The sequence below is a fragment of the Pinus tabuliformis genome, chromosome X (assembly GCF_031772625.1).
Source record: "Pinus tabuliformis cultivar Carrire ecotype Pingquan chromosome X, CPIR1, whole genome shotgun sequence".
NCBI lineage: Eukaryota > Viridiplantae > Streptophyta > Pinopsida > Pinales > Pinaceae > Pinus > Pinus tabuliformis.
The window spans coordinates 588,960,515-588,976,094 of record NC_142308.1 but is presented as its reverse complement, the minus strand read 5'-3'; the positions used below and the strand labels follow the sequence as shown (position 1 = coordinate 588,976,094).

The following is a 15,580-nucleotide window of genomic DNA, read 5'->3' as shown; positions in this document are numbered from 1 at the left end:
TATTATTTTTGTTGATTGGGGTAGCATCAAATGTGCTCTAGCCATGAAAATTGGTGGAGAGGCTAAAGCACATGAGATCTCCAAGACCCAGAAATGGTTTGGGGAAATTCTACCTGGTGAGAGAGATATTAAAATAATTAATATTTTTAATGGGTTTCTAAGTCTAAACTTAAGAAAATAAAAATATTAATGGTTATTAATATAAAATTGGGTTAGAAGGGTCTAAATGACACGGATCAAGTCAAATCTAATCTTAGATGTTGATTAGAGATGTAATCTCGGCCATTGAAGACTCAACAGAAAAAGTATAAGAGGAGGCTTGAAGGTTAGTTGGAGATACACCAGATTGATTAGTCAGTTCGATTTTCTAGAGTGGGGTTTGCTAAGAGAAATCGAACCAGTGATCATAGTTGCAGGGAGGGGCAGTGAGTGCATAGCACAGAGGCAAAGATAGTGCCGGAAGGCCAGCTCAGAGGCAGAGAGGCAGACGCAGAGGCTGCAGAAATGACACAGAGGGCTAGAGAGCTTGCGTAGAGCATCAGAAGGTTGATGCAGAGGGTTTCAGGCTGACGCAGAGGCCAGGAAGGCTGACGCAGTGCCTCAGAGAGGCGTTGGAGATTTTTCGTGGAGCAAACTTTTCGAATATCTGCTTCCGAAGGGAGGTATTATTGCCAAATAGATTTCTTTGTAGGGTGAGACAGTTGTACTCAAGAAAGTTGCTTAATAAGAAAACCCTCAGAATTGCTACACCGGTTTTCCCATGTTGGGTTTTTCTGGGGACGATTGTCCAAAAATAACAGTGTCCCTTGTGTGTTTGTCTATTTCTTTCAGCTGATGATCTGTAGATGGTTGAGATTGCATTGTGTTTATTTCAGTATTTATATGGTTAAATATCTTGTTTAGTAATTAAACAAGTAGGTGAAATAAACCAAATAGTGCAGGAAAAATTCTAACGGGTTAGACTGAGAAATTTCAACAATTTTTAGGTTTCTACCCCTAGGATCTAGTGTCTCATCTTTGGTCAACCTTTTCAGTTTTACCTTTGGATGGACTTTTGATTTTATATATATTTTTGAGTTTTCTTTTATTAATCTTTTCATTTAAATTATTTATGTCCCATTGTCTTTAGTTTTTATTTTTATTTTTTTACCATTGGCAATTTATCTTTTATAAGTTTATCCCAAGCCTCATTTTGAGGTTTGGGTAAAATCCCATCTTTGGTCCTTAGTCTTTTTATATTTTATTTATTTGGTTATTAGTTTTTTCCTATCCCTTAGTCCAAGTCAAACATAATTTGTATATTAAAATAATATCTTAAATATGTTTCTTTTTATTATATCTCATCATTACTCCTTATTCTTATATATTTTATTTATTTGGTTATTAGTTTGTCTAAGTCAAACATAATTTATATATTAAAATAATATCTGAAACATATTTTATTTGATTACTTGTATTACTATATAAATAATCCTTTACCCAATTTTTGACCTAGTCAAACGTAGCTGTTTAAATTTAGCCTTTGGAATGATTTGCATCTCTATTTAACTTGTTGCCATGATCTGATTCTTCATCTTGTCTTGACGATGAACCACACTGGCTGGTTTGAAACGCATCGACAAATGAATCTTTATGTGATTTTCACTGAAAAAGATTTCTCAGAAACTATTTATATATTCTCATGAGTGTTCCCAAGGGTCTATGTGAACTGCCCTTTCTTTTCATATTACTTCCTCAACTATGTAGCGGGCCACATTATGTTCATTATTCCCTTTGGATACTTCCCTAGCTACCCCATATTATCCTTCCTAGGTACATTACAACTTTGACTATCATTCTTTCTAGTTCTTGACCTAGTTTTCTTCACCCTTCAACTGTTCAATTGATCGCATTTGGTCACTTGCATACATCAATAGTAATTTCACTTCATTTCAAAGTTGCTACATTATAATATAACATTTGCTGACTGCAAGCCAATTTCTAGCTCCACACTATTGGTTGGTTTTATTGCTTTACACTTTCTTGCTGTTTGTTTGTATGGTCTTCACTGATATGAAATGTTTGCACCACTGCAGATATCAAGAACAATTATTGCTTTCATAATATTTCTCGTTTCAACCTTACAAAAGTACTTTTATGATCCCAACTAAAATAATTTCAGAGATTTATTCTGAAATGTTGTTTCAATGTGTTTCATGGAAACAATTTTTTACCCGAACAATATTGCTTCTTTAGTTATCAAGTTTAAACCATGAAATGTATTATTGTGACAAGGTTTAGGGGCAACTTTTAGTATGTTATTTGTATTTTCAATTCTTTTTTCTGTTCAAGTATTTCTCAAAATGGCTTTTAAATTTTCTTAGGCACACATCTTTTATTGCATGAGCTTCCATCAATTTTGAATGGATCAGCTGCAGAAAGTGCACAAGAACAAGCTCATTCGCTCGCATCTTTGGCTCCTAAGGTAACATTTGGTGGATAGATATGGACAATTTTCTATTCACATGTTTCCCTGATAAAGTAGAATATTACCAGAACAAAGCCACTTGCTATGATGTTTTTGGAATGAATTCCGAATCAGGTTGACACAGAATATTGTTTCATTGCTCTGAATATTTCTTAAAGAAAAATAATAAAATATTTTAGTGTGCTTTATTATCTGCGGATTTCTGTTTTATTTTCTTAAGTAGTAAGCTTGTGCTAATGGCTCCATAATCAGCTAGGCCTGCACACAAGTAACAAACTGATCAAGCTACATGAAATCCTCATCCATATTTAAGAAGCAAGATACAGTTGACATCAAATTGGCCAAGATTCAGGTCTGCATTGCTTGCAATATACCTGCGAGGATTCTAACAATGCACAATGCAGATGTGATAAACTCTGAAATTGCTAGAGACAATGGTCAACTCTCTTACTTTGCATTATTCAACATAAGTCTGTAAAGAAAAACCTAGGCAGAGATCTATATGCCTGTTAAGAGATAAATTAAGAAAAAAAAGAATTGTATTAATGTCCACTGATGACCAAAAGATAGGTTAATGGGACTAAACTGCACATCCAATATTAATATTTAATGGGTGAGTGCCTATCAATGTTATCAGAACCGGGCCAGTCATCCCCCTGGATCGGGAACCGGTCAGAACCGGACCGGAACTGGTAAAAAAACTGGACCAAAAACCGTTCAACCAATAAGACATAAAATATTCAAATTTTGAAGAAAAACATATGTATTCATGTGCATCGATATGAATCCAAACCGTTTATACACAAATAAGAAAAAAATCTCATTTATATAAGCATGTAAGGATGCACATAACCAAAATAACACCGAGTGCAGTCCGTCTCCGAACAAAAAATACATCTAAAAACAGGCCCTAGATGGCCTTTAGTATCCAAAAAAAAATCATGCTACAACAAATACTTACATATCATCAAAATCTTTGCCTATATTGGGATCTTTGTCATCAATATCATCCTCTAAGCATTAAAATAAGATAGAAAATGCTTAGCATGTCAATTCAAGATTTTGTTTGAGTGATGGGTACATTTTTAGTAGGATCATGATAGAGGAGTTTGACAACCAATGCCACTAACATCAAGGTACATAGCGAGCTTGATGCTCTTAATTAAATACTCGTTCCATACCCTCGTACATGACAAAATCCAATGGAAATGTTGCAATCCCCCCAATCCTGAAATCCTGAAAATCGTTAAGTCTGCTGTATTTTGAGTGGGATCTAAAATTCTACTTTCTCCATATGAAATCCAATGACTTCAGAACCACTCTCAAACATCATGAGTCATTTCATGGAAATTCTAAAAATTTAAGTAAAAGGATGAAGTGACATTTTCTTCATCCTTTTAATTTAAAAATTTAACATTACTATGAATTGCATAGCAATAGTAGGGCCATAGGCTTGAATATTAGGCACCTACTGTAGGCCAATATCTAGTTAAGAGAAAAAAAGGCCCCACGTGCTGTGTTGTACGTGGGTTTACTAAACTGATCGGTTTGGTACCAAATCTGCTGGTTCGGTTAAAATGGCCGGTTCGGTACAAAACCGGCTGATTCAGTACAGAACCGGCCGGTTCGGTACTGAACCAGCCAAAACAGTTCAGGAGGCTGGTCCAAACTGCTTTTTCCCTCCAACCAGTCGGACCGGCTAGTTCAGACCGACTTGGTCCGGTTTTGATAATACTCGTGCTTATAGCCTCAATAATAAGACCTTATACAAATCTTTTATTTTTCTTGTGTGATTTGATGAATAGAAATTACTTCTACAAATTTGCTGGTATAATCTTTGAAGGACAAGTTTGCTCCAATACTGAGATGTTAGAGTTGGAGTGAAACCATCACTGTTTCTTGCTGTAATCATTGTGTTTATTGAAAGATACTTCTTCCATGATGTCCCAGTTAGGGTTGTTCACTCTTCTTTGAGTGCTGCCCTAGCTATGGGTGAAGATTATGTGTGGCACATTGAGGTTCTCTTGATCTTGTGGCAGAGATCATGGTTGAAGAATGATGTATTCTTGGATGTGTGTTTTATAAAGAAGGCTTCCTACTGTTCCCTACTTCACTTGCTTTTAAATATGGCTGTCCTTCAATTATGCATTGCTGCACATTATTACTTGGCTGATTTTGTACTTGTTGTAAGGAGCTTTTTTGGAAAATCCCTTCTTTTATTTTTTTACATACTGAAGTAGATCAATCTTGTTAGTTTGAACATGTTTATGATAGCCTAATTATACTTGCTGTCATACTGCTTGAACCCCCTTGATTATTGAACCTTACTCCATTTCACAATTGGATAAGCACTAGTCTTGGCAATCCCTTCATTTTGAAATAATATTATAAATTATCTTTTCTACGGTTTCCCCTTTGTGTCAAAGGAGAGCCATCTTGAAGTGAGAGGAAGAGTCGATGCAGTGACAGTGGGGAGCCTTCTTAAGTGACTCTTGGGTTGCGCTTTGTTTAGGGACTTGAATGAATATCTTTGGTTGCAGGTCAGGGAGGTAACAGCCTGCAAAAATCTGTTCGTGTAACAAATAATAATTGTGAGCAAAATATTGATGCTTTAAAGAATCCGTTCATGTGAATTTATTCAAGGGAATTTGTCTGACAAGCTTGCAAACCTGAGAATTATATTACTTAACCTGCAAATTACATACCTCAACTTACATCCATGTAGAGTGTAAACGTCTAGAAGAAATTCTCTAGGAAATTATCAAAGCATCAATTAATTCAATCCAATTAAAATATGAATGGTTTACGATGTTCATTAGTGGCCAATCTTGGCCAAGAAGACTGTAAAAGGTAAAGAAAAAAGATAAAATTGTTGGGAGTGCTAAATCATCTTTAAAAGAAATACAGTAGAAGGAAATGAGAACATATAGAACTGCCAAAGAAACTCCAAGAAGTGGGAGGAGAAATTGAAGGAAAAGAAAAATGACTATAAAGAGATAAGACCAAACTACAAATACAAGATGTATGACAGCTAGAGGGAAGCCCGAAACCAATGATGTTGTCATCCTACTACTCTTCTAACATCCAAGGTTGAGAAGAAGTTGGTGTTGACATTCATGCTATCCATTGGTTGGTCACTATGGAGTGTGCCCTATTTAGCAAACCTAGTGTTGAATGCTAGAATATGACACAAATATATATCAATATGTTAATGACATGTCACCATATTAATAATATAATGTTGAGGATAGGGGTTAGGTGGCTAAACCACCATAACCAAGGGTGCTATATATTGATATATTATGAGATGATTAGATGAGAGAGTGGTAAATGTATGTTAAGCAAACCTATATCAAGCTGCTGTAGATATACCTGCCACAACAACATTAATATATGTGACATTCATTATTCTCTAGAACGACGTTTTTCTACTATTGTGATATGTATGCATGCATATGAAATCCTATATGGTATCTGTTACCAATCCACATACATGGGTAACCCTAGAAAAAATATTTTCTCCTACATTGCAGCTTGCCAGCCAGCATCCCTACCATGATTCATAGATAGCCAGCCTTAGATGCCTCTCATCCATTTATAATTTTTTCATTCTTTGATCTAGCCTATTCATTCGATGAAGGTGGATCATCTATTATAAGGTACTTTAACCATTTTTGCATTCGAGTGATTTCATTTAATGAGGTATTCTAGTATGGATCATAGGTTGAAATTGGGTTATAGACCACTATTGGATGTGTACTTGTTCCTTTTCTTCACCTTGGTGGTTATCATGTGCCCCTAGTCCAGTGTCACTTTTCTCAGGATCTTTCTTTCATTGTCTAGGAAGGGAACAAATAGGAGGCTTTGATGGTGGTAGTGCACCATGTTATTCATACTTAGTGCTTGTCAACATTCCCATATATCCGTTATCCCATCTTTTGATAGGTTGTTGTCATTCGCTCATACTGGTTCCCTATTAGCCTTGTCCTATAAGAAGAAGGGGTTGAATATACCCCGTGTTGATGCGATTTTAAGAAAAGAAAGAGTATGAGCCAAATGTCAAAATGAAAAAGAATGGAAAGGGATGTAAATCAAGCAAAAGCCAATTTTAGCTTGAGCTCTACTCCCTCTTATATAGCTACTAATCATCCTTGTTATCCACACAAATGGGTAACCCCTAGAAGAAATATTTCTCTCATTTTGATTAGCTTGCTAGCTAGCAACCCTACGATAATCTATAGATATCTAGCCTCAAAGGTCCCCCCCATCCATGCTTTGGTCAAAGGGCTTGCAGTCACCGCAGGTCAAACAACTGCAAATACCTCGATTTTTGTGCTAGGAGATGCGGCCTAAAGAAATCAGACTTCTTGCCTGAAAAACGCAGTCAAAGGTGGAGGTTTGACCCTTGGTCAACGCTGCTGCAGATGGCCCAAAAATAGTCCTAAAATTTCACCTTGAAATTTTTGGTCAACCCAAGTCAACGCATGAAGAAGAAGCGTTGCTCCTTTGTTGTACAAACCAATGAGGATAGGGGAGAGAAAGATGTGTGTTGAGATGTGTCCAAATGAGGAAAATGCCTCTTCTATGTACACACAACGTTGAGGGTGATGAGACATGTCTGTTGGGCTTCATGAGCTTACATTAGACTTTTGGTTGACCTTGACAATTTGTCCATAGAAGAAATAAATTCATAATTCCATTTCTTCTTGTTAGAAGGAGATGATATTTAGACCAATCTTGCACCTCTCGGAAAGAGGAATCCAATAAAAATATCATCTCCATCATATGTGCTATCCAAGGTGGAGTTTGGCCCTAGTTGCCAATTTTAACATTTTCCTTGGCATGAAAAGGGGCAGCGGGAAGTAATTGATTCTCCTTTTAGGGAAAACCAAATTTTTGATGCCAATAGTAAGGAAATTGATAAGGCTCCTACCAATCCTCCTCATGATTCTATATTCAAATCACCTGAGCCTTTAGATGATGAATTTGGGGAAGAGAAAGCTATTGGATATAACACTTGGCCCTCCCCTTTGCCGCCTTCTCTTGTTCATCATTTTGAGAGTGATTCCCTCATCTGTTCTCAAATGATCTCAAGTGACTTTGATCCCTTTCCCCTTTTGAGTAGAGTGTCGAGGAAGAACCCCTCATTGAATATTGTTCATCACCTTGGGCACCCCCTCGGGATCATGATCAATCTATAATCTCCCATTTCCAGTGTGATGATCATGGGCAACCTACTTGTGTTTCTCCATCTCATCAGTCTCACTTTCCTATTAATCATAGCCCGATAGAGGCCATAAAATATGACATAAATAATAAAGACCATAATGGAAATAATATTCCCGAAGTTGCCATCCATCAAAAGTTTACGAGCCTAATCATTGACATCTCTATATTTTGGTTAGACGAGAGGATCTCATGGACTAGATTACATCCTTTTCTTACCTCTTCTCACGTGATCACCCATGTGTGGGCATTCTATTTTCCTACCTCCCACCGGCCTTATCATCCATATGATTTTGTGGACATTCACTTTGGCATTTGCTACATGAGTAGTCATATAGGGCAACATATTTATATTGATTTGATGATATGTTGGTTGCACTGGCTTTATGATTACACTTAGTATTAGTTTTGTACCATATGCATGTTAGGGTAGGATGCATTGCATGCTGATTTTCATTGACATCAACATCAAATGATATTCTCATGCTAGAATAATTGCATTTAAATTTAAAATTGCATTTGAAGATTTATTTTCTTTATGATTTGATTTTATGGGTCTAATCCAAGCATATGCGATCAAGAGACGCTGTGAAAGCATGCCACCCCGTGTCTTTCATCTATGATATGTGCAGGTAACAGGTCTACGGTGAATCAAGAGACTGCTGGTGTTCTCGTGACCTCCCGTTCGAGTAGCTTTACCCACTTTCGAGAGATCGCATCCCAGTTGGAGCCAGATTGTTACCCATCATTTTGTGGGTGATATCCTTAGGAGAAGTTTTCTCTCCAATATGGTCCTTAGCCGGCAGCCAACAACCCCTTGCAGCCACCAACTAGCTTGTTGTGTCATTTCTCTGCTACCTGAGCCAACCATGTGGTCCCTCACCCATCTGTCATGATCATATGTTTGAAGGTGGGCAAACTTGAAGGTATGCCTTGTCATTTGGTAATTGAGTATTGTAGTTTACTTATCATGGAAACTTTTGGGCATGGATTAATGGGGGGATTTGGTGAAAAGAGTGGGCTAGGTCTATGCTCTTGTCCCCTAGACCTCTTTTGGATGTTAACCTTGGACCCTTGTCCCGTGGGATCTCTTTTACTGACCTTTGGGCTTTAGGGATGGTACTACATGGCAAACCTTGATTTTGGTTGCGTGGTCCCGCTCCCTCATCTACATATATCACTCCCCTTCCGCACATTATAATCCCATTCATCATTCCTTCCACTGGGCCCATAAAGGGTTATCCTTGCCCTCCCCTTTGCCCACACCTTGGGTTGGGCCTAGAACAATCCCTGGAGGTTGATGCAGCTAAAAAGAAAACAAAAAGCATAATTGGCCACATTCAACAGGAAAATGTACCACAAAATGCAAAAAATGGCCGGTACAAACACATTTAGCATGTGGGCAAAAACCAATACATGAGCCCTACCCAATTTCCATGGCCATCACCCTGGTTCCTATAGGCCCTAAATGAGCCTTCTCTATCATTTAGGAATCCATGATTGTCCCAACCCCTGGTGGTCAATGAACCGCGTCACCTTAAAGGGGGTATCCACTGCTATACTTTACACATCATTCTCTCCCCCCTTGAGCCCTTAGTAGTTAACCAAAGAAAAATCATAAAAGGTAAAAGGCATATGAAGAAGGGTGGAAAAATCAAGGCTGGGGTAATCATGTACCACGATTGCTCCCTCCTATACATTATATACCCAAGTGTGCGCTTCCCTTTATTAGCTACCCTTGTACCCTGACATGTGGCCTAGGATTGCCCCTTTCATTCCCTACTCCATTCATCTCTTTATCACATGTCACCATCATTTGAAGGATGTACCTTGGACATACTATCCCCTCTAAAGGTAGAAACCACCTAATAGGGTGCTTGGTTAACCCCTTTGGAGCTTGGAGACATTAGCACATGATAAAGTCCACTATGGAAAGGCGTGCCATTATGAGGTGCCCACCTCTTATCCATGGTTTGTAAGTTCTACAACTCATTTTCTTTAAATGACTTGTTGTATTGGAAGGCTAGGGGACGCATTGGATTTTATGCAGGATTGCAGATGGTTTCCATTTTGGGTTTGGTCTCCCTAGACGGGGTCCTAACTCTCCAGAGGGCTACATTGACACGTGTAGGGTGTTGATTTGAGGTAGCATCGGATGTGCTCTAGCCATGAAAATTGGTGGAGAGGCTAAGGCACATGAGATCTCCAATACCTAAAAAGGGTTTGAGCAGATTCTAAACAGTTTGGAAGATATTAAGATAATTAATATTTTTAATGAAATGCCTAAGTTTAAACTTAGGGAAAATAAAATATTAATGTGAATTAATATAAAATTGTGGTAGTGTTGATTTGAGGTAGCATCAGATGTGCTCTAGCCACGAAAATTGGTGGAGAGGCTAAGGCACATGAGATCTCCAATACCCAAAAAGGGTTTGGGCAGATTCTAAACAGTTTGGGAGATATTAAAATAATTAATATTTTTAATGAAGTCCCTAAGTCTAAACTTAGGGAAAATAAAATATTAATGTGAATTAATATAAAATTGTGTTAGAATGGTCCAAAAGACATGGATCAAGCAAGATCTAATTTTAGCCGTTGATTAGAGACTTAATCTCGGCCGTTGATTTGTCAACGATAAAAGTATAAGAGGAGGCTTGAGGGTCACTTGGAGAACACACTGAGGGAGACCAGTCAGTTCAATTTCTGGAGCGGGGTTAGCTGAGAAATTGAACCAATGGTTTGGTGAGCAGTTATGAAGCAACAGGTACTGAATAGAGAGACGGGATCAGTGACTAGAGATCAACGCTGAGGCAGGAGAGGCAGACACAGGGCATTTCAGGCAGACGCAGAGGCAGCAGGAGACTGCGCAGTCATTAACTGGGCCTGTGTGGGTAACACAGAGAGGCCTAGGGCTGACACAGTCAAGCAGGGGCTGACGTAGAGAGTCTGAGAGGCACACAGAGGTCAGCTGGGCTAACGTTGGGATTGGGAGAAGTGTTGGAGATTTTTTTTTTTCTCCGTGGGTAAGCCAGCTTGGCACCCTGTTGTACTGAATAATAAAAACCTCCCTTGCTGCACCGGTTTTCCCACATTGGGTTTTTCTGCAGATTGTTGTCCAAAATAACTGTGTCAATGTGTTGATTCATGTGCATATGTTTGTTTCTGTATTATGGTGTGATATATGCAACAATATTTATTTTAATGTTTATTGAAGTAATTTCATAAATAACTTATTGTGGAATAAGTAGGAAAAATAAATCAGTTGCTGCAGTGATAGAATTTTCACATGGTATCAGAGCAAGTAATCAGAGACAGGAAGGGAAAATCAGTTATGGGTCAAGACCACGATGCAGAGGCATCCATGTCAGGGGACTCACACAAATTTTCAGAAGATTGCACAAGAGAAAGAGATTTCAATTTCTCTATGTTAGCTTCTAGGCTGGAAGAAGAAGTGGCGTGTATGACTAGTGCTGCATCATCAGAAGTATGGTATATAGACAGTGGAGCCTCGTGGCATATGACGGGAATTAGGGAGTGTTTCTCAGAATATTGAGAAGAGAAGATGAACTTTCAGATCACCATGGGGAACAAGGCAAAGTGTACTCTAGTAGGGAAGGGTACCATAGTCTTTCAGACAGAATCGGGAGAACGGTTCCGTGCTACAAATGTGCTGCATGTACCAGGATTGGGGATGAACTTACTTTCTGTGTCACAACTACAAGGCAAGGGCTATGATGTCTACTTCATCAAGGAGAAGGTATACGTCAAACACCTAAGCTGGAAAAAGAAAGTGCAGATCGGGATCAAAAGTAATTGGTTCTATAGATTACAACTAGAATCACCAATGGCACTAATAGGCAGTCACGGAGACAAAGACTTGAATGAACTATGGCACAGAAGAATGGGTCACTTGCACCATGGAGCTCTGAGAATTCTCAGGAGCACTATAACAGGAGTTCCAGATCTGAGTATGGAACGAGATGATGTATGCAAGGGATGTGCTCTAGGAAAGTATGCCAAGGCAACATTTCCTAGGAGCAAACATAGGGCCAAGAGTGTACTAGGATTGATACACTCAGATATCTGCAGACTTATGTCCGTCAAAGCTCTTAGTGGTACCGAATATTTCCTTACCTTCATTGATGACCACTCAAGGAAAACTTGGATTTATTTTCTGAAACCCAAGGATGAGGTTTTTTGTCGATTCAAGGAGTTGAAGGCTCTGGTGGAGAATCTGACTGGGAAGAAAATAAAAGTTTTGCGATCAGATAATGGTGGAGAATATGTCGATAAGGACTTCATTGATTTTTGCGCTAAGGAGGACATTAGAAGAAAGTGAACAACTCCCTACAATTCAGAGCAGAATGGGGTAGCAGAAAGAAAGAACGGGACTATTGTAGAAGCAGCTAGGGCCATGATGTATGACTAGGATATGCCAAAATTCCTGTGGGCGGAAGCATGCAACACAACAGTATATGTTCAGAACAGGACTCCTCATCGGGCATTGGGCAAGATTACTCAAGAGAAGGTCTTCATAGGGAAAACACATGAAGTCAGTCATTTCAAGATATTTGGGAGTTTAGCATATTGCCGCATACTCGAAGAAAAGAGGAAGAAGTTGGATTAGATTGCAAAAAAGGGATATTTGGTGGGATGTAGCGAGAACGCTAAGGCATACAAAATCTATCTTCCAGGGATCAGGAAGGTAGTAATACGACAAGATCGAAAGAGGAGCCGTTGGTTAAGCCTCTACAACCAATAGAAGTAAAGAATTCTCCCTCAGAATAGGAAGATTCTCAGGATGAGGAGGAGCGAACAGAAGCACCCGCTAGCAGAGGAAGAACTAGCAAGGAACTTCGTCAGATTCTGCGAGATGCAGAGGACTTCATCAGTGCGCCAAGAAACAATAAGAGGGAGCGAAAACAGCCAGAAAGATATCAGGGATTGGTAGCTTAGGATAGAGAGCCTGCCAGTTTCAAAGAGGCTGCTCAACATCAGGTTTGGCTAGATGCGATGGTAGAGGAATTCAACTCCATAATGGTAAACGATGTCTGGGAGGTGGTGCCAAGGCCTCAAGACAGATCAATGGTAGGTTCAAGATGGATCTACAAGATCAAATACGTTGTAGACGACAATGTTGAGCGATACAAGGCCAGGTTTGTGGCTAAGGGGCATGCTCAAAAAGAAAGGATTGACTATGAGGAGACCTTCACCCCGGTAGCCAGGTATACATCTATTTGGACCGTGATATCTCTTGCAGCCTAGATGGGATGGGAGATCGATCAGATGGATGTCAAAACAACATTTATGAACGGGGTAATAGAAGAGGAGGTATACATTGAACAACCAGAGGGCTTTTAAACTCATGAGAAGAAGTCTCATGTATGCAGATTGAATAAAGCTTTGTATGGGCTGAAATAGGTATCGAGAGCATGGTATGGTCGAATAGATGGCTACTCGCAGAAGATGGGATTTGTCAAGAGTGACGCGGATCCGACTCATCAAAGGGAAGCTAATAAAGGGTGGCGGACATCCTCACCAAGGCCCTTGGAAGGACAACGTTTGACTACTTCAGGGAAAAGATGGGGATGGTGAAGAACCCATTTCAGAAGTAGAAATGGGAGTAATAGCAGCACGGATGCAGAGGGAGTTGTAGTGCAGATGCAGTGTTGGGAGAAAGGACTAGCAGCAGCACAGATGCAGAGGGAGTTCTCGTACAGATGCAACAGTGGCAATGGCAAAGACATGGGCAGTAGTACATGATGCAGCAGTGCAGAGGATGATGGGCAGCAGGCCTAGCATTAGCACGGGGACTGATGCTGGATGATCAGGGTGGTGCTCAGTGAGGAGTATTGCTAAAGGACAGTCCTCACTAAGAGGGAATGTTGATTTGAGGTAGCATCGGATGTGCTCTAGCCATGAAAATTGGTGGAGAGGCTAAGGCACATGAGATCTCCAATACCCAGAAAGAGTTTGGGCAGATTCTAAACAGTTTGGGAGATTTTAAAATAATTAATATTTTTAATGAAGTCCCTAAGTCTAAACTTAAGGAAAATAAAATATTATGTGAATTAATATAAAACTGTGTTAGAATAGTCCAAAAGTCATGGATCAAGCGACATCCAATCTTAGACGTTGATCAGGGACTTAATCTTGGCCATTGATTTGTCAACGAGAAAAGTATAAGAGGAGGCTTGAGGGTCACTTGGAGAACACATTGAGGGAGACCAGTCAGTTCAATTTTTGGAGCGGGGTTAGTTGAGAAATTGAACCAGTGGTTTGGTGAGCAGTTAGGAGGTAGCAAGTACTGAACAAAGAGACGGGATCAGCCACTAGAGATCAACGCTGAGGCATGAGAGGGAGATGCATGGCATTTCAGGCGGACGCAGAGGCAGCAGGAGACTGCGCAGTCATTAACTGGGCCTGCGTGGGTGATGCGAAGAGGCCCAGGGCAGATGCAGTGAAGCAGGGGTTGACCCAGAGGGTCTGAGAGCCACGCAGAGGTCAGCTGGGCTGACACTAGGATTGGGAGAAGTGCTGGAGATTTTTTTTCTCTCTGTGGGTAAGCCAGTTTGGCACCCTGTTGTACTGAAGAATTGCTGAATAATAAAAACCTCCCTTGCTACACCGGTTTTCCCACATTGGGTTTTTCCAGGGACTGTTGTCTAAAATAACTGTGTCAATGTGTTGATTCTTGTGCATATGTTTGTTTCTGTGTTACGGTGTGATATCTGCAGCAGTATTTATTTTAATGTTTATTGAAGTAATTTCATAAATAACTTATTGTGGAATAAGCAAGAAAAATAAATCAGTTGCTGCAGTGATAGAATTTTCATAGGTAGAATGGTCCAAAAGTCATGGATCAAGCGAGATCTAATCTTAGTTGTTGATTAGGGACTTAATCTCAGCCGTTGATTTGTCAACGAGACAAGTATAAGAGGAGGCTTGAAGGTCACTTGGAGAACACACTGAGGGAGACTAGTAGTTCAATTTCTGGAGCGGGGTTAGCTGAGAAATTGAACCAGTGGTCTGGTGAGCAGTCAGGAGGCAACAAGTACGGAATAGAGAGATGGGATCAGCCACTAGAGATTAGCGCTGAGGCAGGATAGGCAGACACAGGCCATTTCAGGCAAACAGAGAGGCAGCAGGAGATTGCGCAATCATTAACTGGGCTTGCATGAGTAACGCTGAGAGGCCTAGGGTTGGCGTAGTCAAGCAGGGGCTGACACAGAGGGTCTACTAGCCACACAAAGGTCAGCCGGGTTGACGTTGGGATTGGGATAAGTGTTGGAGAATTTTTTTTTCTCTCTGTGGGTAAGCTAGTTTGGCACCCTATTGTGCTAAAGAATTGTTGAATAATAAAAACCTCCCTTGCTGCACCGGTTTTCCCACATTGGGTTTTTCTGGGGACTGTTGTCCAAAATAACTGTGTCAATAGGTTGATTCTTGTGCATATGTTTGTTTCTGTATTACGGTGTGATATCTGCAGCAATATTTATTTGAATGTTTATTGAAGTAATTTCATAAATAACTTATTGTGGAATAAGTAGGAAAAATAAATCAGTTGCTGCAGTGATAGAATTTTTACATGGTATCAGAGCGAGTAATTAGAGGCAGGAAGGGAAAATCAATTATGGGTCGAAACCACGATGCAGAGGCATCCACTTCAGGGGACTCACACAGAGTTTCAGAAGATTGCACAAGAGAAAGAGATTTCGATCTATCTATGTTAGCTTCCAGGCTGGAAGAAGAAGTGGCGTGTATGACTAGTGCTGCATCATCAGAAGTATGGTATATAGACAGTGGAGCCTCGTGGCATATGACGGGAATCAAGGAGTGTTTCTTAGAATATCGAGAAGAGAAGATGAACTTTCAAATCACCATGGG

At 39.8% G+C, this 15,580-nt stretch overlaps 1 protein-coding gene across 7 annotated transcripts in view; it reads left to right on the top strand.

Annotated features, from left to right (window-relative positions):
• Nucleotides 1-15,580, top strand: part of PDE194 (formyltransferase) — a 373,820-nt gene that overhangs the window by 299,903 nt on the left and 58,337 nt on the right. For 6 of the 7 annotated variants that reach the window (XM_089448850.1, XM_089448851.1, XM_089448852.1 and 3 more), the window contains one exon: nt 2,364-2,464. The exons of the other annotated variant lie outside the window; for it this stretch is intronic. In XM_089448850.1, the coding sequence (XP_089304976.1) occupies nt 2,364-2,464 (101 nt within the window). The remainder of the gene's footprint in view (nt 1-2,363; nt 2,465-15,580) is intronic. 7 annotated transcript variants of the gene reach the window in all.